Source organism: Anas acuta, chromosome 4, assembly GCF_963932015.1.
Source record: "Anas acuta chromosome 4, bAnaAcu1.1, whole genome shotgun sequence".
NCBI lineage: Eukaryota > Metazoa > Chordata > Aves > Anseriformes > Anatidae > Anas > Anas acuta.
The window spans coordinates 75,553,437-75,581,080 of NC_088982.1; the positions used below are offsets into that span (position 1 = coordinate 75,553,437).

General features: G+C 40.1%; 1 protein-coding gene across 6 annotated transcripts in view; it reads left to right on the forward strand.

Annotated features, from left to right (window-relative positions):
• LOC137856558 (bifunctional heparan sulfate N-deacetylase/N-sulfotransferase 3) overlaps positions 1–27,644 on the forward strand; it is a 79,353-nt gene that overhangs the window by 9,365 nt on the left and 42,344 nt on the right. For all 6 annotated transcript variants that reach the window (XM_068682143.1, XM_068682140.1, XM_068682139.1 and 3 more), the window contains exons 2-3: positions 553–1,671; positions 23,463–23,550. In XM_068682143.1, coding sequence (XP_068538244.1) covers positions 691–1,671; positions 23,463–23,550 — 1,069 coding nt within the window. In that variant the 5' untranslated portion in view covers positions 553–690. The remainder of the gene's footprint in view (positions 1–552; positions 1,672–23,462; positions 23,551–27,644) is intronic.

Consider the following 27,644-nt stretch of genomic DNA (forward strand, 5'->3'; position numbering starts at 1 on the left):
ATAAAAATAAAATCTAAGGGAAGTGGTAAGTTCTTTGCCACTATGTCTTGTGTTTCAGTGCCTCCTGTGCATAAAACAGGGTTCACAGCCTTAGGGAGTGAGGAGCATGTGAGATTTAGAGACATTCCAATGTAGATGGCAGCCAGTGGCATTTCTGGAAGGGCCAGATAAGCAAAGCCTTGCTGGACTTCTTTGCTCAGCTCTTGGACTCAGGCTTATAGTGCTTGAAATGTTAGGTTGTGGTTTCTGTTAGATTGAAGTGGAGATTCTTAAAACTTCATCTTCTGTGCTTACACAATTGCTTTAGAGATAGTTTGGTGTTGTGCTATTATTAAAAGCAAAGTGACAGCTGCATTTTTTTTTTTTTTTAATAATGGGGAGCAGGAAGAAACAATGCTACTAATGCAAAAAATCAGAAGAAAGCTACCAAAGCTTTTGAACTGTTCACTTCTAAACGGTTTAGCAGTGATTCTCTTCTCCATTAGTTCCAATGTGATGATAGCTTACAAACTGTGGTGCCTCAATTAAATCTGTGATTTTCTCTTCTTCTAGACTAGATCTTCTGTAAAGCTTTGTGGAAGACAGATGCGTGTGCTGCAATGGTGACATAAATATTTAAGAGGACTGGAACAAGTTGTTGAGAATCTGATTATTTTTAATGCTTGGAACAATCTAAGGCAAGTAAACAACATGAGTTTTATCATGAAACTTCACAGACATTTTCAAAGAACAGTTATTTTGCTGGCCACTTTTTGTATGGTGAGCATTGTTATTTCTGCATACTACTTGTATAATGGCTACAAACAGGAAAATGAACTTTCTGAAATCTCTTCAGAAGTGGAATGTGATGATCTTCAACTGTTGCCATACAAGCTGATGGAGATGAAGACCATGAAGCCTATCGATCCCCTGAGAACAGATCTTGTAGTGCTGGTGTTTGTGGAAAGTCAATATTCAACCTTAGGCCAAGATATAATAACCATTTTAGAATCCAGCAGATTTCAGTACCGTATTGAGATTGCATCTGGTAAAGGTGACCTCCCAGCCCTTATAGACAAAAATAAGGGCAAATATGCTCTCATAGTATATGAAAATATTTTAAAGTATGTGAATATGGACTCTTGGAACAGAGGCCTTCTAGATAAGTACTGTATAGAATATAGTGTAGGTATTATTGGATTTCATAAAGGCAATGAGAACAGCTTGCAGAACCTCCAGTTGAAGGGCTTTCCTTTCCATGTGCACAGCAATCTGGGTATTAAAGACTGTTGCATTAACCCTCATTCCCCATTGCTCCATGTGACTAAGTCCTCCAAGCTTGAGAAAGGTCCCTTGCTTGGAAAAGACTGGGCAGTTTTCCAGATTAATCATACAGCTTACCAACCAGTGATATTTGCAAAAGTAAAGACACCAGAAAACCTTTCACCATCTGCTGCTAAAAGTGCTCTCTATGCCACAGTAATTCATGACCTGGGACTCCACGATGGGATTCAACGAGTCCTTTTTGGCAATAACTTGAATTTTTGGCTGCACAAACTGATTTTCATAGATGCCATCTCTTTCCTGTCTGGAAAGAAGCTCAGACTATCCTTGGATAGGTACATTCTGGTTGACATAGATGACATCTTCGTTGGGAAGGAGGGAACGAGAATGAACGCCAACGATGTACAGGTAAATTATGTACAGCAACTAATAGTTGTTAGAGCAAAGTACCTGTTTTTTAATCTTATTTTTGAAGTGAACAGTTACTAACAGTTGCAGCTCAGAAAGGACACAGATCAGTAAGTAGCAATGCAAACTGTGCCTTGAGAGAAAAGCCAGTGTCTGGCTTTCAGTGGTCACTGACTCCAGGTGTAGCAGTTCCTTCCTGCTCCAGGCTGGAAGAGAGTCAACACAACTTTGCTTCTATAGTTAATAAAAAAAGAAAATATGATGATAAGACTCGCTGGTTAATATCACTTGTTTTCTCTCAAGTAACACAAGTCCTTCCAGAGCAATGTTCTGTAAACTGGGTGGTGGGCGCCTCTGAATTACATTCTCTCCACGATAAATGGAAAATACTCTTCCAAAAGGAAATTAAAGATGACTAATTGTGAAGTAACTGTTAAAAGAAAAGGGGTAAGAGAGGTAGTGTTTTCATTTCTCACTGCCCCCTCCCAAACACACATGGTTCTAACTAAATAATTTAACTTTCTAATCTGAAAAGTTGTTTAACTTTCTAATCCGATGATACCTATGACACATGCTTCAAAAGAGCTTGCTTGGAAACAGCACAGGACTTCAGAGCTGAACCTAAGATCTATTAGTATGTAACGTACATGTTGCCAGACTTATAATCAGGAAGTAAATGTAGTGAACAAAAGTAAATGTCAGCATAAATTTTGAAGAACAGATTGGATTATTAGCTGTTTGAAACAGGTTTCAAATGTCAGGAGTTGGTTGGTTGCAGCATTTCACCTTTTTTTATCTCTCTTTTATGGCTCTTGCTTGCAAGCAAAGTTTTTGTTAATGTAGGTCTTAAAATCTTGTTCTGTCACTAAATGACTCAATGTTAAAAATGTTAAATTATCCATTTTAACATTTTAAGTTGGTACATTCCTGAAGGTCCCTTTTCACTCTGCATTATTGTGCTGTTCGAATGAGGTGGTAGGTCAGGGTTGGTAGGAATAACATTATTTCTCACCGTATACTTTGCTTTCTTTTTGTGAAGTGTTGTTACAAAGCAGATGGGGGGGAAAAAAGCACCTTGCAAAACTGGTACTTGTTTAGAAGGTAAAAGTCTATAAGGTGCCGATTCTTTCCTTGCTTGTACTAGAAATAAGGGAAAATGTTTTGTGAAAACTTTCAATGTTGAAAGAGGAATATGGAACAATGAAGGGCACTCCAGTAATACTGCATGCAGTAGATAGCTAAAATTGTAAAAGAAAAAAAAAAAGCTAGGCTTTCTGTTGTGTTTTTTTTTTTTTGTAGTGTTAATGTATTTGTCAAGCTGCAGTAGCCCTGCATTTACTGTTCTATTAAACAAAAGACTTGAACTTGTATTTACTTCAATTTGCTTTAAATTTGCAGCATATGCTAGTTTCTGAAATGTCCTTTGCATTTGCAATTAAACATGCCTCTCGGATAAGTAGGTGTTTTCCTTATGCAAAAAAAAAATCATGGGAAAGGGTTGGAGTGAAGATGATACTCCAATAAAACGGAATTTTTGTGTAGGAGGTGGTGGCAGCGTTTGAGTTAGGTGGGTAAGCGTTCTTTGGGAGTCTTCTAAGGGCAAAGTCAAATCACAGAAGCAAAGTAAGGAAGGTCTGACCCACGTCAATGGCTAAACTCCTGTTGTTCTGCAAAAGAAGCAACTTCTATTAACAAATTAAATAAAGCCTGCATAAATCTCCTGCTATGTCTTGCAGTAGCAGTTTGAAATAGTATGTTTCATATTGTTTGTCTCTGTGAATGACACCTGAAGATAATCATTCCAACTTATCCTAAAATGACAAATTGCCAGAATTACTTAGCAGAAAGAAGGGTCTATTGAGACAAATTTGATTAAAGCAGATACAAAAGGATGAACTGTGTTGTTTTGAAAGAATAATTTGCAGTATGTCAGAATGTTATCTTCCCAAAATAAAACTGTCAAATTGAATAGAAATAATATCCAAGTGGAAATAACTTTTAAGTAGGATAATTTCATTTATATAGAACTGTGTTCTGAAACAGTGGAACATGAAAAAGTGTTCCCTTCAGATTCTTCTTCTACTCAAAAATTAAAATGTTCTATTAAACGTGTTGTTAGGGCTGTCAGGGGCAATGCATCTTCATTACTATTAATACCAAAGGAATTACCCTATGTGGCACAGTGACACCTGGAAGGAATGAAATAAAATCAATTTGTGGTAGTTGAAAATCAGTTACTGTATAGTGCATTTGTGCATAAATGCCATCCTATTAGACATGAGCGTTTTACTAAGCTCTGTTGTGTTGACTGTGACAGAGAATTGTGTGCCACAAGTGTGGAAAGAGGTTGCTCAATGAAGATTGTATATCCAGTACTTGCAATTAACTCATTTCTACTAAGATTACATTTTAAATACTAACAATATAGGATTGGGTATAATGCTTTTTTGTGTTTTAATATTTTTGTTTCCTAGTTTAAATTTTCTGGACATAGACGTGTCTGGTAAGACTGAGCAATGTGGATATTTCTACATGCGCTCCATTAACTAATGCAATGTAATCTAGAAAAGCTTCCAACATCCAGAAAAGCTGTGTGTTTGGTTCTGCTAACTGGATAAGGCAAAGTTTAGAAACTGGAGGGTTATCACAGATGAAGTAGCAAAAATAATCACTCGTTAGTGATTCAGTACTGAACTCTCTGAAGGCCATGTAGTTCAGCCCCCTGCTCAAGCCTGGCCACCAAGAGCAGACTGCCTGGGACTGTGTCCAGCCAGCTTCTGAAGAACTTCAAGGAGGGAGGTTCTGATTGCAAGTAAGGCCAGGTTTTCAAGGGAATTTCTTCTTCGGGTACTTAAATGAGATTTGCAAAGTGGCCCGAATAGTCAATGTTTGGATGTTAGGCTAAACAGTTTTCATCTTTAAATTTCGTGAATTGGAGTTGAGCATAACTGACAATTGCTGTTGTAAGGTTAAGTGGTAGTTTTTTCAGTAGTATACATGTATATTGGCCTGAAAAGAGGTTGAGTCAAAAGCAACCCCTCTAAAATGAGTGTCTTCTGTATCACTATTAGGCAGAGTGGTGCTACTTCAGATTGAGTATCCGTAGTGTCAGGGATACAAGGTATAAAGAGCCGTTCTGGAAAACATTTGACGTGGTTTTTCAATGCAAATTATATAAAACTGATAAATGGATTGTCGTATTAACCAACAAATGAAGCTTTATACTAGTTTTGTCACAGGTTCTTCAGTTTAAAAACAAACAACAACAAACCCACCAAACCCTGAAACTGTACTTGAGATTTTTAGACTACCTGCTTGTGATTCAAGTGTTGCTATATAAAACTTAGATCAATAGTACATAGCTCTTCAATGTACCATACTGAATAGCAGTCACTGTATCAGCAACAACCATCCATCTTCATACTTATTTACTTCATCGTCCTCTGGAATAATAGAAATAATGGGAGAGAACATTTTCATAGTCTAATTGCCTCCCACTTTGAATTTAAACACCGTAATGTAATCTCAGCATTCATTTTTCAGTAGTTCTTTTTTTCCTCTTAATATCTGTCTAGCAGGAGAGACCATTATGCTGTGACAGCATTACATTTTTTCTTTGTGTCTTTTAGTCTCAGCAGTGCAAATAATTCATTAAAATGGACGTACAGAAAAAATCTATCTAGATATCCACAAAGTAAGTTTATCTTAATAGACCATGATTGTCCCCACTGACAGTCAACTAATTTAATATAGTCTCTTTTTGTTAGTTACTCTTTGAAATTTGGAAGACTGTAAAGTACTGAGATTTTTTTTCAAGGGAAAAGCCATCTGGTATCAGGAGGAAAATTAAAAATGACTTTTTTTCCTACTGACTGACTGGTGGAGCATAATAGAGTAGACATAAGTTGGTCAACCTTTTCCTTCATTTCACCAATACGTGCCCTTTCCTTGAGAATTGATCATGCTTTCAAAATGAAAAATCAGAATACTGTGAGGTTCTTTTCTTTTTTTAAAGCCATTAGCTATGTGATCTCCTCTTTGTCTGGTCTTTTATGTGCTTTTCAAAAGAGGTAGTTTGAACTGAAGTCAGGAGATGTCTCCACTTTCTTCACGTAAGGCTAATCTTTTTCTCCACATGTAACTCTTACACGTGCTCGGTTTTGGATCAGTGGTGGTCATGTTGTCAGGGAAGATTCTGGTCTGAATGAGCATCTTTGGTCATGTAATGTAGACAAACAACACAAATGTGATAATGCTAACACGTGAAAATACTGCGATGGGTGATACTTGTATTTTCTTATTCTTTTATAATTGCCAAGGAAAAAGTTTAATATTAACCATATACATTCGGGGGTGGGGTGACATTTTTCTTGTTCTGTTTTGTGAGCACTTAGGCAACGCATCTGTTAGGAGTCATGCATATGGGAAATACAAGCTTGAATCTGCAGAGTCTTTCGGCATTATACGCATTGAAGACAGCAAGAGCTGTCCTTTGAGTGATTTTCTTGAATATCATCTGTTCCAAGCAGTGTGCTGATAATGGAGAGGAGTTAGCCAGAAAGAATAAATTCATAGTGTTTTAGTCTCCATCACTCGCAGTCTGTCATCTTGCCCAGACTTTGAGGTTTATAATGTACACATCTATGGAAAGGCAGGACTAGCTCTGATGTAGTAGACAACATATACAAGTAGTTCTTTAGGCTGGCAGTGGTTAAGTTAATTGCACCTTAAAGTACGTATTTTTCTGTTGCTCATAAAATGTTTCTAGAGTGACCAAGATGAAGTATAAACATTTGCTCTTGGTCAGATGAATCTCATTCCATGTTCCGAAGCCAGCATTGTCATCGTTGTGATATTTCCTCAGTTTGGCGGTAGCCTTGTCTTTTGTTTAATGCACCAGATTTCTCCCCTAAGAGCTTATTGTTTATTCTGTACGTTGCAAATTTGTCCACGTTAGTCAGTATAGTTTATTTAAATACTATTATTTAAAACCCATTAAGCGTCTTTTCCCTCCTGTCAAGACACAAGACAGTTCCTGTCACAGGAGAGCCTAATTCTGCAAGTTAATTTTCTTTACCTATAGGATCACCCAGAAGGTTATCAATAAAGAAATGATAGATAAGTCATCAAATGTGTTGGTTACAGAACCGCCAGAGATGCCTCTGTCAATTCAGTTGCACTGAGGTGCAAATCTTTCCTCTGGGGAAATTCAGAAGATCTTTTTAATGACTTCTTTAAATGACAGCATGAATTAACTTGTTAGGAATTTTCGATTAGATAAATCATTTTATATTCCCAATTCATGAGCCATGTTACCTTTGTACAGGTGTTCAATGCATTTACTGCGTCTGTATATACGTTTTATCTTAATTTGATCTGAAGCTCCTATGGTATTTTATACTGGCTTCACCGTAATGATAAGTAGAAAGTACACGCCTAAAAAGAGGCAAAGAAAGGGAATAATAGAAACTGATGTTTCTCTGGCTGGCTGATGCCTTAGGAAGTCTGACTTAACTTCTGGAGCATGTTGGTTCAGATACAGTACTGTGGAGTGTGGAGCTCAGACCGAAAATACAACTTCAGAAAAAGTTATAAAATTATTTTATGTATTTTATGGGCTGCAACCAGCTTATGTAACACTTTACCAGTCAGTTTAACATGTGACTTATTAAAGCAATTTGGTTTATGTACCAACTTCTGTGAATCTTAATACAGCAAGGCTCATGCAACTGCTGCTCAACACAGGGCAGCATTTGTTTTCAAAGGAGTGTACTGATGTTTGAACAGAAAGCTGTGTAAAACTCCTTGACCAGAGGAGAGAGGCTGCAAAGGAGTGGCAGGAGAGAGGAGAGCTGGGTCTTTCTCACACGACCTACCCCTGGGATTGCCAGGGCAGTGCTGTGCATTTTTGTGTATCCTTGCTCTTCCCTCTCTGCACCTGTGTACCACTAGAAACAACCAAACCCAATGGAACGAGCTTGGCACAAAGATTAATTGCATGGTTTATCTGCTGTATTAAATGCACAAAGACAAAAACCTTGCACAGTAACCACGTGTCTAATAATAGCCAGGATCTGCATTGCCTCTCTGTGGACTGTCAGGCCAAAGGAGAGCAGACTTCCATTTTTTTTTGTGTGTGTTAAAATATTCCTGGTCTATGCTTGATGTTAATATTCATACGCGTATTATATCTGGGAAGGACTGGGATGTGGGCAGTGCTTGAGTCACCACTGATGTCCAAGCAGTATGGTGATCTGCGGGGCTGGCAATGTTCTTCCTTTTTTTTCCAGAAGGTTCAGACATGTTTGCACAAATGATGATGCCTGCTTCCCTGGGGCTGTGGGACAAGTGTGGTCCTCAGAATGTGTAGGGTGTGTGTGTCAAGCAGCAGCAGCACTGGCAGCTGTGCTTCTTCTGCCTGAAGGGTAACTGTATTGACCCATTCTCACTATCTGGTTGAACTATTTTGTTCATTTGTACACATCTTCTCAGGCACAACAGCTGTGAAAAGTGTGCTGTGTGTCTAAGCCATATTGCTCCGTATTACGAATGTGGAAGTAAGCGCTGGTTGACCTGCAGATGTTCATCTTTCTTGCTCAGAATCAATTTGTGTTGGTGCTTTAAGCATGAGGAAGCTTTAATTTTTAGTTCTGCATCTGATACACAGAAACTAAGCTTCATCCCTCCTGTGAGTTTAGCGTCTTCTGTTGGTTCTGTGTTTGCTGGAATTCATAGCTTGCTTTTGTTTATTTTGCTGATGGGGTTCTGGAGGACATGTCTTAAAAGCTGTTTCTATCTGGTCAAGGGGCGAATCTAAAGGTTGTCCTTAGCCATGTAAAAATATCTGTAATGTACAATATAAAACTGGCGTCACCTCGTTATGGGCCATCCTTTTTCTAACAAATATACAGTTACCCTCAGAGACAAAAGGAAGGAAAAAACGACACGTGGCTAAACATAGTTTTCCATTTGATCTGGCTCATGAATTGCATCTTTAGCAACTTGACTGAATACTCATGTACTAAAAAAAATAAATCAAATAATCCGAGAGTGTGGCTAATGAAGACTCAGGATTTTCCGCAGTTGGTATTTTACTTGAACACATGTGAGTTTTGTTAGGCTATCTATGAGAGCAGATGCTTTTCAGTAGATGACTTGAGACTAAATCAATTTATTTTCAGGAAAGGAATTATTTAAAATGTAGGGTAGAAGAGAAAGGGCCACTGCTGGAAAGGAAGCCACGGACTTCTTGCTATAACTCCTCATTTGTTTGATTGCAGTCGTTCTACCTTTCTTGCTTGCTCAGTGGGTCTTTTTCCACATGTTCCCATATAGCGTTGGTACATGGTACTTTCTCAAGTTTTTGCTTATAATGCCATTAGTAAAATTACAGAGATTAAAGAAAAGGAAGTTCCTGATTTTTTGCGATAATCTTCAGATACATGTGTGCTTCCACTGAAATGTTACTTCAATTTAACTAATGTGCTGTGGTTCTAGCAGCTGCCATATGGAAGTAATAGAGAGAAGAAATACGACTCCCTTTTTATAACCAAATGAGGGCGAATGCTCTAAGGACTGTCACACATGACATATGGCAGGAGTGCTTCCTTCCACCCATAGTGATTTGCTGCCATTCAGGAAGCTCATTAGTATTCTTAGGACAAGGTTGTTATTGATCCCATTATTTCTTTGCCCAGAGGTTAAACCACTCTAAGTACATTTAAAGGGGAAAAAATACTGTGCTTCCTGCCTGCATCCCTGTGAAGTGACTGCTTCTTTGCTTACGTATATCCCAGGTCTTGCAGTTTAATTGCTGTGCAACTGGAAAAAAAAATGCTGCGCTTTTTGGTGTTGATGTAACTTCACAGCTTTTATAATTAGCACACTTCCTGACTTACCAAAGTAAATTGCTTCTATGAATCTACTGTTGACTTCCCAAATAAGTAGATGTGCAGTAGGGATGCAGTCCTGTATATGTTTCTAGCAGTTACAGTAATCTTTTTCATTTTTTAATTTGCTTTTTCTGGGTAGTGGTGAATACTTTATTCTTAGGCTGAATGAGTTACCTTACTAGCGATGTCTGCATCTTGTAGTTTCATTCCTGTTCTTAATGGAATTGTGTGTTGTAAGACCTATTTTATTTAAAATTAGGCAGTTATGCTCCCATAGGATCAAGTGAGCTAACTGAAAGCTTTCTAACAATTTCTGCTTTTCCCTTGACTTGGTTTATTATGCAGAGATTATCTTTACACTTGAGCATAAGGCTTCACTTAGAGAGAAATCCACACCAAATGCTTCTGTCCACCAGGCATGCCATACGCAAGTGATCATGTTTGGTTCGCAGCCATGGAGCTAGCATGTCCTGTTGTCTTCTCTCTTCTTAGAAACTTATACTTGAGGAATGTATGTGAATATTTTCATGGATGAGATGAAAACACGTGTAATTCTGCACACTTTACTTTGAGTATTGTCAACATAACCTAAGCTCAGCTCTGTTTGGATTGATCCATATGGCTGTGAAAACAAAACCTGTCATTCCAAAATTTATAAAGTGAAATGTGAGTCAAGACATACTGAAACCTTAGTGTGTGCTGTAAGGCGTTCAACTCTGCTGGAGAGTTCTCTGCTGAAAAAGCCTTTTCAAAGTTTCAAGATCAGTACTTTCAAAGCTGAACGTTGTTGTTCACTGAATAACAACATCCAGAGAGTAAAAGAAAAATGGAAGTTGAGGGACATCAAAGCCCTGTAAGTACCTTCTCAATGTTAATGCACCAGACCTGAGGCAATGTTCAAACTTCCTACCGCATGCGTGGCATCCTAATTCAGGAGTGATTTTGTGCTGGAACTGCTATCCAGCCAATGTATGCCTTAGCTGCCTTGTCAGTCCCTCTCCTTTGTTATGCATCAAGCTCTCTAGGTCAGAGGCTCTTTTTATTCTGTTTGCACCTTTCCTTATTAAGCCTCTGTGCATGTCAAAGGCATTCAGAAGCACTTAGGTAATACAAATAATAACAATGCAACTACAGTTTATTGCAGAAGTGTACAGATTTATCACTGTATGAGTGACTGCTGCAAGATTTATTCTGGGCTTTTTTCAAATGACAAGTTTGCTGTCAAATTCCTGCTGCTTACAGAACTGAATAAAACTTTCATGACCAAATAGAAACACAGTGCAGACGTATAAAAATCAATAATGAACTGTAAAACAAAATCGGGCCTAACATCTTCTCGCTTGCTTCATATGAAGAAGGCACAGTGGCAAGAAGAGAAGAGTGAGGAGTAAAAGTGGGGCTGTGTTTCCATAGCTGCTGGTACAGTACAACTGCATTGAAAATGTCCTTACTTATTACTTGCTCAGTCTGCAAGAAGTCCATGCAACTGCATGACTGATTCTGAATGACCATGCTTAGGAAACCAAGTAAAAGAAACTCAGTAACTTGCCAGTGTGTTTGTAATTCCTTGTGAAATAAGTGCTGTATCTCCTTCCAATTCCCTTTTCTTTGCAAACTTCAGTGTCTTTTAATAAGATAAAACAAGATAAAGTGTTACTTCCTCTTTAAAAAAATGTTTGACAGAGCATAAAGATTTAATGACCACTTTTTAAAAATACTTAGGAGATTCCTTCTGACACTTTACAGCCCTTGAGATGAATTAAAATTGCCCCTTAGAATATAGCTTCATAGTGGGAATAAACCATAAATATAATTGTATATTGCAAAAAAAAAAAGACTATGATTGATACATTTGTAAGTACAAATGGAGGAGAAAAATAAAAGGTCAGTGACTGCAAAGTAGGAATCCATGAACTCATTCTAACCCAAGTCAGTAAATTCCCATGGCAAAGGCCATGCCGTGCTGTACAGATGTGCCAGGTTAGGTCTGAGAACACTGGTTGAAATTTTGTGGACCTCACAAGCCACATAGCTCTACATCTAGCTCTCGTGCAGGTCTGCTTTCAATGTTTCACACTCCTGGGAATAGCTCAAGTGCCTCTGCTCCCATTTTAAAACTCACCTGGAATAAAGGTAACTTAGAGTTACCTTTGACAGAACTCTAACAGAACCGAGAAGGAGTTTGAAAAAAAGGAGTTTGAAGGGGTTTCTAGAGAGGTTTCTAGACTGTGCTCAGTTCTGCACCACTTAATCAGAACCATCGAGAAACTGCTTAGACGGAGACACCGGCATAGTCAGGAAGTTTCTGAGCTAAGACTGAAAAAGTAAAGGCTAAAGAACTTGGCAAGTGATGGTGACCAAAGCAAAAAGCAATAGGCTACAGATGTCTGCAGGGTGTAAGCAATGAGGCTGGATAAACATTATTTGATGTGAGGCACTGAGATGTTTTAAGTGTTGGCTGAGGAACTGCTCGAAGTTCTTTCTAATAGCGTGTGGCTGAATAGAGGGTAATATCCAAAAGGAAGTAAAAGGATTATGTAAGTCTTTAAAAATTAGATTCAACAAGAGAGGATGAAACATGCTATTGGAAGCAGCATAATATTGGCAAGGAATTTGTACTAAGATGTACTCTCACACTTGTACAGTGTAATGAAATGTGGAGTTCAGTTTAGATCCCTGTATGTTGGTTTGAGTCCCCAGATGTGGGATTTTGTCAGCTGGGATATTTACCTGCTTCTAGCTTCTATAATCTTGTCTTTCAGAAATGTGGACATTCATGCAAAACCAGGAGAGGTATATTAACACTTCAAACTAAATCCTCTCCTTCTGTTTCTCTTATTAATGTCTCATGTTTCACCAAAAATCCTGATTTTTTTTCTCTGCTAGAGTGTTTCTCTTTTGACTCTTACATAATACATACACGTAGCCTATGAAGCTATCCAAACTTAGGTTAAGGTAAATGAAGTTCCTACTGTGTCTTTCTGTGTTGACTACTTATCATAAAGCACAGGACTTGAGAAGATTTATATGCCAGCTGTTTCATGCTGGCCTTCCTTTCTTGCTTTTTCATTTTCTGTCAATTCTTTGATATCGTTGGTGATGTAACAGGATTTTCACTCGACAATCTGGGAACTACTGAAAAGAATAAGGGTTAAAAACACAGTTATTTGTGACTCTTAGCTGGTGAGCAGGCTGAATTCCCAGCTGTTCCTGACATCAAACTTTGAGACAGAAAGAGATGATGAAACTTTTTGGTCAAAGATTTTTTTTCTTCTGGCAATAAAGGTGGGAGCACAAATAGAAAAAGCTTTGCTGGGCATCAACTCACCCAAGACAAGAATCAAAGGTGGACAGAGGGGTAGGTAGGTGGTTTTACACAGACTGAGTAGCAAGAGAAGCTCAGGCATCTTCTAGGCTTCATGAGGGGAATGGGGAAAGAAACAAGAAACCTATTTCTGAACGGACTGTAATGTTCATGTTATCGAGTCTTCATTTATTAGTCCCTTACTTGTTCTCCATTATATACAGCTGAACATTAGTACAAATATTATTGTGCTTGTCTAGAAGCCATAGTGTTACCAGGAAAAAAGAGGATAACCTGGGGAACAGAAAAACACCGAAGGATCTTTCTTTGTCTGGTACCAGTGTTTTAGACATAGCATGTGATATCCACTTTTTCAAGCTACCTAAATTGCAACTTGTTTTTCCTTAGTCTGAGATCTGAGTTTTTGTGTGGCCACATAAGTTTATTTTGTAATTGCAGTTACTGTGTAGTGATCACCCTTAATGCTGGAAAAATGTAAAATTTTAACTGCTTTAAAATTTTATATGCTCTGGAAAAATAGATAAATACGACCCACTGTTGAGCTGTGATCAGCTGTGTAAAGATTTAGACAAAATTTCAAATTCTTGTTTGTTTAAACTTCCGCTGAAGAGGAAGCACAAGCTTTTGGGCTTATGGGACAGCTCAGTCTGAGTATATCCAGGCTCAGGCACTGAGGTTGAGAATCCTGATGCTGAAGAAAGAAGAGTTTTTCAGAAGGACATAGTCACGGACTGTTGGGGCTTGACGTATACAACAGTGACACCGTATTTTAACTTTCCTTTCCTGAAGAAACCATGCATTTTTAATATTCCCGTTTGCCTTTGTCAATCCATCAGTCTAATGACTTTTGAACCTGCTGGCCAGTTTCAATCAGATGTGACAGACAGGGACAGCTCTTGAGGGTGGTTGAATTCCTCCTGGCTGCTGGGGAATCGGGGCACTATATGACACAGATACAGATCTGTGCCTGTGCTAGAGCAGAGCTTTCAGAGCGAGCTCTGTGTTTATTCCTTTGCTTTGACCTGCCCCTGGCTGATCAGCACTCTGTGCCCATGGCACCTACTGTCTCTTTTTCGTCTAGATGGAGGGGCTTTGGAAACGTGAAGAGAGGTGAGTCCTACATGTAGGTAGCAGTGTGGGAGAGAACACAGGCTACTGTATGGTAGGAATAGGTTTGGGGGACGAATATCTATAAGGCAAGCTTTTTGGAACAAATTTACTGTTTTGTGTGCAGGCCATGAGTGAGAAGGTGGGCCTGAAATCTAACTTGCGTCTCTAAAAACATTGGCATTTTGGATGGGGTCATACAGCCACGGATAATAGCGTGCAAATAGGGCACATGTAATTGCATGGCTGCTGCTGCTTGGTATGGATTCTAGTGAGGCCGCTGGAGTCTCTCCTGTGGAGAGATTAAGCCTGGAAATTCTTCGTGTTGAACCTTCTGGGTACGTTCAGCAGCTACATGGAGCCACACAGTGGCCACACAAGCCACTGGTCCTTGAGCCAAATGTTGACTGCTGTGCCCAGTGGTGAAAGCTGGAAGGAAGCATTAAATAAGACACCAAGATGCTAATAATGAATATAGTATTAGGAGCTTGGGTAATACTTCTGTAAAATACAGGCACCCTTGAGTTGAATAGCCTTGATGTTCTAACTTCTTTGAGAAAATTCTTTGACAGAAAATACCATGCATCTCACCAAACCAGGTACGAAGTGCCTCTTGTCTGAAGAGGAGATGCAAAGGTAGAAATGGTTTGCTTCTGAGTAGTTAAGGCCTGACACTTGCAGTTACCAAGAAAAGTGTCTACAGGAATCGATAAATAGCTTGTATACCTTCTCTGCTGCTGATGGGATGTGGTGTAGACAAACATGACTAAGCAGTCACAGCAAAGTGGCCAAGAGCTGGACTGGAATAGGATCTGACCCTAAGAGCGCCCTCAGAGGATCTGTCACCCTAAGAGCTGGTCTGTGCTCAGAGTTGAGGCAGCTGAGTGGTGTATGTACAGGTTTGCAGTACAGGGCACTTGAATGCTTGCACCGTGGCTAACAGACCTCAGTTTCCAGCTGTACTAGTTCATCAACAATTGCCAATTTACAAGAATTTAACTGGATTAGTATGAGGAGATTTTAAAAGCACTTTAGAGTTACTTTGTTCTTACTTTGGTTTGTTATACTGAGAATTTACCTTTTCTTATGTGTTGTTTCACAAGCAGATGATGTGTTAGACAAAAATGCAAGAACCCACAAGCTTTCCACTGAATTCTGTCTGACCAAAATTCAGGAAAAATATCCTATGCAGTATTAGGGTGTGTATTAGTTCTACTTCAGTTGGCCTAGGTGTTTTGACCTCTGATTAAAAGAAATGCAGGGCTCTTTTTCTCTTAACTGCGGGATAATGAGATCATTTAGCTGTTTAGTGCTAGTCACCTCTTTCGTCAAAGTACAGTTTAATTAAGAGCTAATAATGCAGAATCCCGAAAACAGCATGCTAATTACATTACTTTATTAAATACTATTGGCACCAAGTATTTAAAACCTTCAATTTACCTTGCCATAATTAGCTTATTCTCATTAGCTGTTATCTCAACCTCCAAGAAGTGAGAAGTTGACTAAAGAACTTAGAAGTATTTCTTAAGTCTCTTAATTGTACAAATGCTATATCTAGATGAAAGAGCCTAATTGCTTAAAAATGTGTAATTGGACCATCATCAAGATCATTATTTGTGACAAAAAAAAGCCTCCAAAGGAAGACCCAGTATCGTTAAAACAGTGTGTTCTGATAGAAGACTTAAAATGTCTCAAATGATTTGTATCAAAAGTGGCTACTTGTGCATTTTTAGTATGTTTTAGTGGATGTCAAATTTAGATCCCTGTATCAAGATTGCATGTCACCACGGTTACAGTATTCATGTGCACAAATTGAAGGTGTCTCCCCTGAATTTTTTGACAATCAGGTCTGCTGTGTATCATATTGGACACTGTGAAAATGAGATGCACGCAATCAGGCTTCAGCGTGATACCTCAGTTTATTAACACTTCGAAGAGAAGCAGAGTTGCCACATTATTGAATTTATTGAGAAGGTTTGCACTGACTTCTTTAACTGTTGGGTATGGTCCCTAATATTTACGGGAGGTCTGTTAAGATCCTCAGATGAATGTATGGGGCAAACAGTCCAAGCTAATGCCATCGGTGGGAGCTCTGCCTGTCCTGCACATTAAAGATTTGGGCTCTGAGGTACTCCGGTTAGCTAATTGCTGCAGGTAGAAGCTATCTGTCAGTAAACCATAATGATTTTTAAGTAACACCAGGGACTTAAACTCTTCCTGAAAGAATTTTGCACACATTTTCTGTTTTAATTTGTACCATATACTTTGCAAACAGGCATCTTGCTGGTGTATGGTACTTTTCAACTATTAACAGTTGAAACTTTAGAAAATTAACTTTCTAAAGTACTTGGCAGACTTTTCAAAATCTGTTTTTAATTGAAAGACTATTTTTTCTGTAAGTTACTGTATCTTAAAGTTTTTTTCCCTATTTTAATTTTGTTATACAAAATAGCAGGCACAGTTGTCCTCAGCTCACCTAGAATCTGATGCCTTATAAACTTGAACGTAATTACCATCAGCAGCTTAGCTTTTCCATCCCTATTTCAACAGTCATCTTTGCTGGGTTGTGTCCTCCTGGACACCTTGCTTCTGCCAAACTGTAGAGCAGTGTCCTCTCCATGCTTACATGCTTTAGGGTCTGTTCATAATTCATGGACTCTGCCTGACAAACGCTTTGCTGAAAAGGCTGGAGATTTTTCTAGTTTTCTTCCCTTGCCCTCTCTGTAGCATCAACTCTGTTAAGAGAATTAAGCGCAGGGAAAATGTAAGTGGTCTTCTCCTTTTGTTTGAAGGATATCAAAATATACCCGGTATACCCAAAGCAATTATTCTTTCTCCTGCATAGATTAAATGTTTATGGTAATGGGTGTCAAGATGATAGTCTTGGAAATCCAGGAAGAATAGATACTGAATTTTAATGATGTTCTGAAATACATAATTTATCATGAGGGAAACATTTTTCCTCAGAAGCAAAATAGTCTGTCTAATAAAATAATGACTCCCAGCCATTTGGGAGGGACCCTTATTGACACTGCCTTCTGTTTCTCCTTGCCATGCTGCCTCCAAAACCCCAATTTCTTGCCTCTGCCTTCCCATCTCCTGGTTGCTCTATCACCAGGGCTCACTCTTAGTCCCTTATCACACTCCTGCAACATTTCTAATGGATCCTTTCAGCTCTCCTCATCTTTCCCCTCCCTAGGCAGTGTGTCTCTTCTTCTTTCTTTTCTGCCATAAAACCCCAGCAGTGTCAGAAGAAGCCCAAAGCTGGTACTGAGGCATGGGTTGTTAACCTGGGCTCTGCTCTGTGCCGTGCTGCCACACCGAGCCATGTCTCGCCTCTAACGCTGGACACCTTGCTACTGCTTCAAAGCTTCGGGGCTGGTATGCAAAATATAACGGAGAAACCTCAAAGTCCACGTGGGAAGTTTTAAATAGTGGTTGTTGAACTGCTGAAAAAAAGCATAGTGCTCTAAAAATCAATACTTTTGAATGTATCATAAATGCAAACTTCAGTCTTATGTTACGTTCACTTCTCTATTTCTTCCCCCACTGTCTCTTTTTTTTTTTTTCTTTTAGGCAAGTGAATTTGCAATGTGGATAGGAACTTCAGGAAAGGTTGGATGTTGCAGAAAGGAAGGATGGAGGGAGGCAGGTGGTGTGCTTGTACATACCCAGACAGCTTCAGTTGCAGAGCTTTCCTCAGAGCTTGGACAAGCTCAGGAAAGGCAAAACAATGGCATTAGAAGTGTACAGTAAAAGCACATCACATCAGTTACAGCTCGTTAAAGCCCTATATTAAGACCTCCAGTTAGAAGTCAAAGTAGCTTTAGTTCTGTTTCTTCTCTCTTGCAGGGCTTAACATAGGTTAAAGCACTCACGTGCTTTCACACTGTACTTACTAAATTGTTTTAGCTTTTCAGAAAATCCTTGCCTTTTATAAAGAGCCAGTATGACGTAAGAAGCGAAGTAATTCCTAATGTAATATGAAACAGTAAAGCAAGTGTTCTGGAAATGAGACTTTTTCCTGGAAAAAGAAGAAAGGTCAGAAGGTCAGACATTCTTGGAAAATTATGAAGCTTTCATTTTCTTACCAGCATGAAAGCAGGTACTAATTTGAAGTTGAGTATCTTAATGCTGCAGCATTGTGAGGCTATGTCTATTTCCTTGCCAATTTAGTTAAGTGATTACAAGTAAAATTAAGTGTTACGAACTGTTTTGCTTTTCAGGTGTCTAAGTTCTCCAACAGCTTTTGAGGAAGAAAATAGTCATAAATACGTTGGTATGACTACAGAAATACGCAATAGTTCCTTTTCTGTAGAACAGAATTAGCGTTCCCAACTTGTTTGTTGGATCAGCCAAGATGTTTGGGTTTGAAAAATCTGTTGATGCTGAAGAAATTGCTACTGTCTGTTTACCAAAGACAAGTTGACACTTCTGGTATCTCTGTGACAGGCTGTAAAGTGAAATCATACAAGGAGGTATATGAAGAAAAATGGTTTCCTGGCTATGGAGACGGGAAGCAAGTTTGGCAATAGGAGTTTTGTTCTTGGTTTTACTGCTGATTTACGTGAGCAAAAGCTTTTGACAACCCATGTCATCTGTCTGTGTCTCTGTCCTTTCTGCAAGAGGAGACAAATGAAATAAAACTGTTTATTTTGTAAACATAGTTGACGTTTCTGAATGAAAAGCGATAAGAAGAGCTAAATATTATGGTTGTCGAGAAAGGAGACCATCTATATACGAGGGCAGGGATTCTCATGCATTTTCATTGTGTGAATATTTCAATTCAATAGTAATTCTCTTGGCTCCTGCTGCTCTGTTTGTGATCCTAAAGCCCATTTTCTCTTAAATTCAAAATTTCATGAGATCCCACTGGCAGTTACAGCAGCTTACATTTGCTGAGCTGATTAATCACCTGAGAATCCGACTTTATTTACAACATACACGATTTCTTATATTCCTTTCATTATACTATAAACATGTCAGATGCAAGGATTGGGAGAACTCTAAACTGTCAGGGCAAATTTCATCTATTCATTGGATAGTAACAGGGCCTTTTCTGAGATTGTTTGGGGCTGTTGGAGAACAAAGGGGTCTCTCATCATATATTGAATTCTCACATTTGACTTCTGCTGTAAGAAATTTCCTAAACCTTATATGTGAGCTAGGAAAAGTTTAAAAGAAAATACTCCATTGTAGTTGTGTACCTAATAGTGATTACGCATCCAGCACTTTATTTTCCTTACAGGTACCAGTGGAAGTATAACAAATATGCTAAATAATTATTTATAAACACGTGAAGATTTTACTGAACAGTTTCTAAAATATATTCTTTGTTACTAGCATATTTATGTAACATCTCATACCTAGAGGGACGTTTCATAAAGCAATCATAAAATAAATATCACCGGCTTACCTTAACTGTATAGAATAGCATTTAGAAATGAAATTTCAGGCTTTTCCTCGTCCCTGCTTCTCTTTCAGTGTTTCTAATTGAAACTCACAGTAATAGTCCCTGCCATCTGCTACTATATATTTTTCATGAGTTTTAACATTTTGTTTTTAGAACCTGAAAAATGTGTAAAATGTCAAGTCACCAAGAAAATAATCATAGGCATGACAACTCAAATGTTATCTCAGCTTGTCTGTACGGAAGATGGTTCACAGTAGGTTTTTGCACACCCTCTTTGCAGATAGAGCAGGTGAGCAGCTACACCCTTGGTATTAGCTGGTACATTTTCAAACAGCATTACTAGATTTTAGCAAAACACCTGTTGGTTTTAATGAGAATAAGGTGGCCAAAAAAACAACAGGCTCTCTTTTGCAGTTCATTCTGTAGCAGGTGAACTCCAGATCTCCGTTACTCTCCTTTTTGTTTTGTTTGTGATGGAAAGAGATCAGTCAGGAGCGGAGCGAGGGATGTCTTAGTGACCACTGCCCTAAAGAAAATGCAGCAACCAGGCAGCTGTGGATGTGAGAAAGTGATAATTATACCAGTAACACTAACTCCCAGTGAAGAAGTAAACCCTACATTGCATTATCACAGAAACACGGTGGGCTTTTTGCTACCCTTCTCTCACTTGCCATTTGCAAACCCTTTCCTGTCAGCTGGATGGCTGCAGCACGCCTGGAAGAGCAGCAGCAAGCTCTTCCAAGCTTGAGCATTTCCAGCCCCTCTACTTTCTTTTCTTTCTGTTTTTCTGTCACTGGGAAGCTGTGAAGATGTTAGAAAGGTAGAGGATAAGACCATCAGCTCAAAAATAAATCACAGTTCCTTACAGTTCAGAGGTTGATGCTCAGGGGCAGTAAACACACCTCCAATTTGCTGGGAAGGGGGCAGATAGCTTTGAGATTTTTTATATTTGATACTACACATTTAGAAATAAAGTCATGTTACCAATCTGATCTGTTCATTTGGGACTTTGACTTTATCCTGTGTAACTAAATTTTTACCATAACAAATGTAATTTTTTCCCTAAACTTCTTTAAAGTCACACAGCACAGGAAAATCCAGAGGTCTGCCTCCCAGCTGGGTTTCTGAGGAACCTACTTCCCTGCTACGCAAACGCCTTCAGTATGATATTTTTGACGGGTTTCTAAACATCTGTTTCATTCTTCTGGCAGGGTCTGTTGAACCTGATTCTGAGGAGCGGAGCTTTACAGCCCATTCATGTCATCTCGCTGTCAAGCTGTACTCAGAGTCTCTTTCATTTGAAGTTACGTACTGTTAATATAAGAAGTCTATAGCCATAGCATTTACCTCCTACATTTTTAACTGTGCCTCTCGCTAAAAAGATAAATTTTTCACTGAATCAGTTTCCAGCAGCTCAAGGATGGTTTTAATAATATCATCTGCAGATTTGCTACCTTTCATTAGGATAGGGAGCCTCCTCAGTGATCCTTGCTCAGTTCGGCTGTGCAAAAGTCCTCGTTATGCTGGTGCAAGATTTCTCTCACTATTCCACTTCAGAAGGCTCAAGCTTGTTTTCAAAGATCTCTGTTCTGTGCTTCATTTTACTCATCCCTTTTTAAAGGTCATGGTTTGCAGGACATTTTTCAGGCTTTCCTTTCTATTGGAAGATGATGGTCTTTGCTTTACTGCTATTGCTTCATGAAGCCTCCTCTCACTGTTGCTAGAGCTATGTGCTGAAGAGGACAGTGGGAGAGGCAAGATGATGGGAAGCCAATACAATGGCCTTTGGGCACGGGAGGCAGAAACATGATGGCTGGTTCCTAGGTTTAGCTTTGTGATTGATGTAGTTTTAATGCCTAATGCTCTGGTCTGCCAAAATGGAAAACAAGGCGAGTGCTAATGATGACTCAGGAGTGAAAGTGCTCATATTCTGCCAGCAGTGTCAGCAAAATTCAGCTTTGCATCCCTCCAGCACAGGGACGAAGGGACTGTCTCTCCTGTTGCTGCCAACCAGCTGTCTCAACCACCAGCCTCCCAGAGCCAGGCGAAGCCACAGGCTGCTGAGCTGCTGCAGCCTCAGTCTCGGGGGACCACGGCCTCACCCCACATTTCCCCCAGGGCTCCTCTTGTCCCAGCAGCAGTGGAGGGGCCAGGGACAAGAAGCTACGGAGGTGAGGGGCTGTTGTGACAGCAATGTATGGGATGGTAAAGAGACTGTCTGTTGTGTTCCCCTTCTGGCAGCGCTGCAATCTGTCGCTGGGGCCAGGTGAGATACTCAGCGCTGGAAGGGGAGCGCAGAGCAGGGCAGAGGCACCCGCTGTGGTGCACGGGGAGCTCTGTGCCTGCTGCTTTCAGGCTCTAGAGGTTAGTGTGGAGGGCAGGCCCCTGCAACTGGCAGCCTTTGCTGGGCTTTGTCAACGCAGTGTAGGTACAGGAGCTTACGGAGGCAGGCTTGACTGAGTTTGTAGATAGAGGTCATACTTTTATTAGAACTGAGGTAGGTGAAGCCTCTAAAAGACCCAAAGGAGAGCTTGTGTGCCCAGAAGATTGTCTGATAAGGTAGATATCACTGTGGTCTGTGAAACAGGGCCGTATTTTAAGAAACTTAACTGTGTTATGCCTATTTCCAAAGCTTGTCTTGATTTCTGTGCTAATATTCTGTTGTCTCAGGCTTTTTGGTTTAAAAAATATAAATTGTAAGCTGCTAATACAATGAAAATGGTCATAAGGGTCATGTATGTCAAGGCAGAAAATTGTCATTGAATTCAAGGAGTGGAATACCTACTTCACCTTTAAACTTTTGAAAATTTCTGGTGATTTTAATATTTCTTTTGTGATTTTAAATACTCACCTCTTTCACAACACACTTCGAGTTACTTCCAACAAGGGTATTGTTTTTAAGTAGTGTATTAAAACAACTGTGGTATATTGTATGTTGACTTTGAAAACTCCTTTATGACTTTTGATGTACAAATTTTCCTTTCTTTCCAAGGTGTTGCTACGTAGCAGTCAACATGAGTGCCTGGGCATGTCCGTGTGCTGTGGCTGGCCGTGTGGCTTGGCTGTGCTATGTGCAGTCCCACGAATCTCAAGGAGCCCAATGTGCTCAGAAAGTAGCTACTGTCAGCTCGAGCTCAAGACAGGCTGTTTGGAGGAATGTGTGGTCTGGGCCTCGTGTTAGAGGAGGCTTTTTGGTTTTAAGTTTTGTTCTTGCTGTGCAGAGGGGTTTGGCTTTTTGTATTTTTTTGTATTGGAGAGCTAGATTTTCTCTATTACCCCTGAAAAATTGAAATAGTAAACAACGACAGCAGAGTAGGAGAGTTTGGGAGATAACTCCTTAAAGTAATCTGTAAATCTTGGGAGTGACAGATGAAGGGCTGCATATTGAAATCAAAGAGTGAAGCTGTGTCCGATGAGTAATAGCTTTCCCCCTTCTTTCTGCATGCTGTTTTTTTGTTTGTACTAATGTAGTGCGAGTACATTTATGCTGACAGCCAGGATGATAACTGTCTGAGAAGTGAGTCACAGTTTGGGGGTAGCATTAAGTTCTTTGATGTGGAATAGGTTTCATTTAACTTCTTTCTTTCTGTCTTTCTGTGTGTTTTTCTTTTATTGGCAGTAATTTCAAAACATGAATAAAATGCTGTGTATGTGCTTGACCTGATCTAGGGAAAGGTAATTCTAATAAATGCTATGCACCCTAGCAAACAGAGCAGCAGTCTGGGACACGAGATCTGAGTTTTGATCCTGGCTGTGTTCCACATTTATTGAGTAAAGAGAAAGGCACAAGCCAGTGAAAATACCTTTGTCTCCACATCTAATGACCCAGGGAGTAAGCTTTTGGTAGCTGGTCACCCTTATAAGAAAAATAATGCGGTTTGCATCCTGTCTTTAATCATTAAGTGGTAATTAAAATATCACTTCTTTGTCATACATAAAGTGCTGCTTTTGTAGAGAGAAAACTGGAAACATACGTGCCTTTAAAAGTATTTATGTTGTTACATTAAATTTCTGTGCCAGATGTAGTTTGCTACAGTTATATGTTTTTTTTCAGGCCCTGCTTGACACTCAGAATCTTTTGAGAGCTCAGATTACAAATTTTACTTTCAACCTGGGATTTTCAGGGAAATTCTATCACACAGGTAAGAATGAAAAACTAAAGCAACTTTCATTTTTATGGTCTTTTTTGTAGTACCGAGGGACATAGGAATGATAGGGACTAACAGTCTAAGTAGAGGGAGTAATTTCCTTCATTTTAGTATAACTGAAAAAAAAAAAATGTTCTTTCTTCCAGGTTGCTGTGGGACATAATTTGTGTGATTTATCAAATCAATTTTTTTTCTCCTAAATTTATTATTCTGGATTAACCTTTTGTTTGAGCTAAGTCTCTGTGGAAATAATCGTGTAGGTAGAGTCTATAAATACGTCTTTGCAGCTACATTTCTCTCTTAAAAAATGCTTGCATTCATGCTTTGTGTAATAGTCCAGTAAGGAGAGCAATGACATGGATGTAGGAGAGCCAAGCTGTAGTTTCTAAGCCTGAGAAGACTAAGCCCTTCAGAAAAGTGTCTTGTCAGGCTATTAAGTTTCCTGAGTAAGAGGAACGTTTCCTTCTCCTCCTGCACAGCAAGACATGCAGAAATGCCAGAGTCACAGGGCCAGGAAGAAAATTTGCAAAAGGCAGTCCATGTCTGGAATGACAGTTTTCTGTATGCTTTGTATGTGTTACATGTGTGTCATTGGATAACACTGAATCAGTTCTGATGGTGTCACAAAAACATCTCCTATCGTTTCTTCATGCTTCCATTCAAAGTGTGGGACATGAAATTTCAGCTTAGATGCTTGCTACAGAACCTGTCCCAGGAAATGGGGAGAGGGAAGCATGTAGGGTAATGCAATGAATTTTTCTCTGCAACCATTTCCTGAGCACCTGGAGAATTTCAGTAGTAATTTTAGGTGGCTGGAGCATCTTAGGATGAGGAATCTGAAATTTTTAGTAAGTTGTATCACCTGCAGTAGGTGCCTGTGGGGAACAGTTTGAATTCCTCCTCCCCTTTATTAAATTCAGTTCCTCTTGACCTTTTTTGAGTGGTAAATTCCACTGATCAAATGAAATTTCCTACTGACTTTACTGAGTGATCTTCTGAACTACCACAGTTTGTCCATTTGGATAGTTTAACCTCTACGGTAGTGATACCATAGCAATATATATTATTCATTAAAATAATGCTATACTTAAGCCACTGCAGTAATATGAAGAAATAAAGGATAAAGTATTAAATAGGATGTGATATAGAAGAAGCAAAAAAAAAAGGTATGCATGCAAAACAGGACAACATGAGAGCTTGGAAGAGAGAGACAGAAGACAATACAAGATAATGTCATAGCTGAGGGATAGTAATATGAAAGAGACAAAGCAACAAGTTAGCTGAGACTAGGAAACAAAAGGCCTGATTCAAAGCTGAAGAAACACGGAACTTGACTGTGCTTGGTTCTGTGCATGTTATGTAGCAGAGGGATGTGTATAACTCCTTCTGTGTTTGTGCTCCTTGGTCAGTATTACTTGCCGCATGACGAAAAGAGGCAGGGAAATAATTCAGTTATTTACAACCGATTAGTCCCTCACAGGTTTCTTTTGGGTACAGCAGAGATCAGCTAGACTTGCTAAATGTTTGACCCCTGCCATCCAGGTGTCACCTGCGCAATTCAGAGAGACCAGAGATGCCTTAAATTTTTCACATTCAGTGCATCGCTTTCTCCATCCAGTCCCATCCTTTCCTCCTTTCTGTTGCCTAGAATGGTCCAACAAAAAGGTCCTGGCTGCCAAGCCTGTCACCTGCCAGTCTCTCAGCAGGCAAAGGTACTTTCCAGCCCGCTTCTTTTGCCTCAGTTGACAGTTCAGATGCTTTGGAGGGAACACGCACGTGGGTTGCCTATTTTTGGTTGATCGGGATTTGGCAAAGGTATTGCATGTTTGTAGTACAGACTGACCCAGTTACCAGCTGTAAACTGAATGAGCTGAGCCTCACTCTGTTACAGCCCATCTCCTGCTGTGACTTTCTTCCTTTCTTGAAGAAAAGTTTCTTCTCCCTGACCTGCCTGTTTTATAACCTTTACCCACTCCCATCACTTTTTTTTGTAGCATGTGAGCATCACATAGGGCCACATGGAGTCCTAAAATCTGATGATCCAACAGATACTGATACATCATTACATACTTTTGCACACATTTTCCCTTCATTGCTTTAGTTCCCTCTGAGGTAAAGGGAAATACACAGCAGTGAAGGAATGTTGGACAAGGTTTGTTGAAGGAAATAAGGGAAAGCAATAGGCTTAGAGGGTTAATGAGCATAAAACCTTACTGATGGAGATAACACAGGGACTGAAAAAATGAATAAAAGACAGTAGGTATTGCAAAATGCTAAGAGAGAAAAAGGATTTGTAAAGTTGTGTTGACTATTTTGGAAGAAGTAGGAACAAGTAACAAATATGCACGCCATGAAGATTTGTTAAGCAATAGGTTGTCAAAGTTTAGCTTATGCAATCTTTATAAGGCATCCCATTAGGGGTTTGTTTAAATATAGCTGCCTTTGACAGGCCTATCAGTAAAAGTGCATTGGGACTAGGATAAATACCTGAGCTTGGAGGTGGAAGAGCTGGTGTCCTGATCTGTCAGCTCATTAGGCCCTGGTACTTCCCAGCCCTGAGGTGCTGTCAGGGATGCAGGCTAAATCTCTGCTAACTGGCACATAGCTGAGGCCCAGGGCTGAATGCTGAAGGCAGTGGTCATGGCTCTTAGGTTACCAGAACAGTCTCTGCACTGCTCTTGGCCCAGGCCAGCCCCCGCTCGACGCAGAGCCAGGGTGCACCCTGGCAGGGAGCGCAGGCAAGGAGCCAGTCCCAGCAGGGAGCTGGGACCAGCTGCTTCTCTTGCAGGCTAGGATTTACGAGCATCCAAGTGGCCAGCTGGCTCGGGGTCAGGCCCTGTTGCTGTCGTATTTCTTCCTGTAGCTGTAGCATCAGAGGCCTAGGGGAACGACACAGCTACACACTGCTGCCTGAGCAATTCCTATGAATCAGCACACCAGTTAGAAATTGCTGCAGGGTCTATGCGAGGGCACCACATCATTAGGAACAGGCAGGGAGAGTACCTGAAAAGACAGATCTGGGGTCTCAGAATAACTTGGTGGGCTCCAGCCACTCTTTATCTTCAAAGATGCAGATTTCTGGGAACTCCTAAAAAGGTTGTAACTGGAATGCAGGGGAAGAGGAAGCAGCTGCGTTTTGCATAACGTTCTGAAATGGCTGCTAGAAAAATTAGTTCCACATACCGCAGGTAACAAAAGGAAAAGAAATTTGATTGGAGAGTGAATTTCTTTTGGATACAGAATACCAAAAAAGAGTTGTCAATATTTTCATTTGTCCTCAGTACTAAACAGTCATGTACACAACAGGCTTGTACACTGCTTCTGTCCCTTAATTGCTGACGTTATTGCTACCGCATGTGAATGTGAGAACATCTTACCATCATTTATCAACAGTCCTGGCTATCGGGGGAGGTCCCAGTTGACTGGCGGCTAGCAAACGTGATGCCCATCTACAAGAAGGGCCGGAGGGCAGACCCGGGAAACTACAGGCCTGTCAGTTTGACCTCAGTGCCAGGGAAGCTCATGGAGCAGATCCTCTTGAGAGTCATCATGCGGCACTTGCAGGGCCAGCAGGCGATCAGGCCCAGTCAGCATGGGTTTATGAAAGGCAGGTCCTGCTTGACAAACCTGATCTCCTTCTATGACAAAGCTGGGTGGACAAGGGAAAGGCTGTGGATGTGGTCTACCTTGACTTCAGTAAGGCATTTGACACCGTCTCCCACAGCATTCTCCTCAAGAAACTGGCTGCTCTTGGCTTGGACTGGTGCACGCTTCGTTGGGTTAGAAACTGGCTGGATAGCCGGGCCCAAAGAGTCGTGGTGAATGGAGTCAAGTCCAGTTGGAGGCCGGTCACTAGTGGCGTTCCCCAGGGCTCGGTGCTGGGGCCAGTCCTCTTTAATATCTTCATCAATGATCTGGACGAGGGCATTGAGTGCACCCTCGGTAAGTTTGCAAATGACACCAAGCTAGGTGCATGTGTCGATCTGCTCGAGGGTAGGAAGGCTCTGCAGGAGGATCTGGATAGGCTGCACCGATGGGCTGAGGTCAACTGCATGAAGTTTAACAAGGCCAAGTGCCGGGTCCTGCAC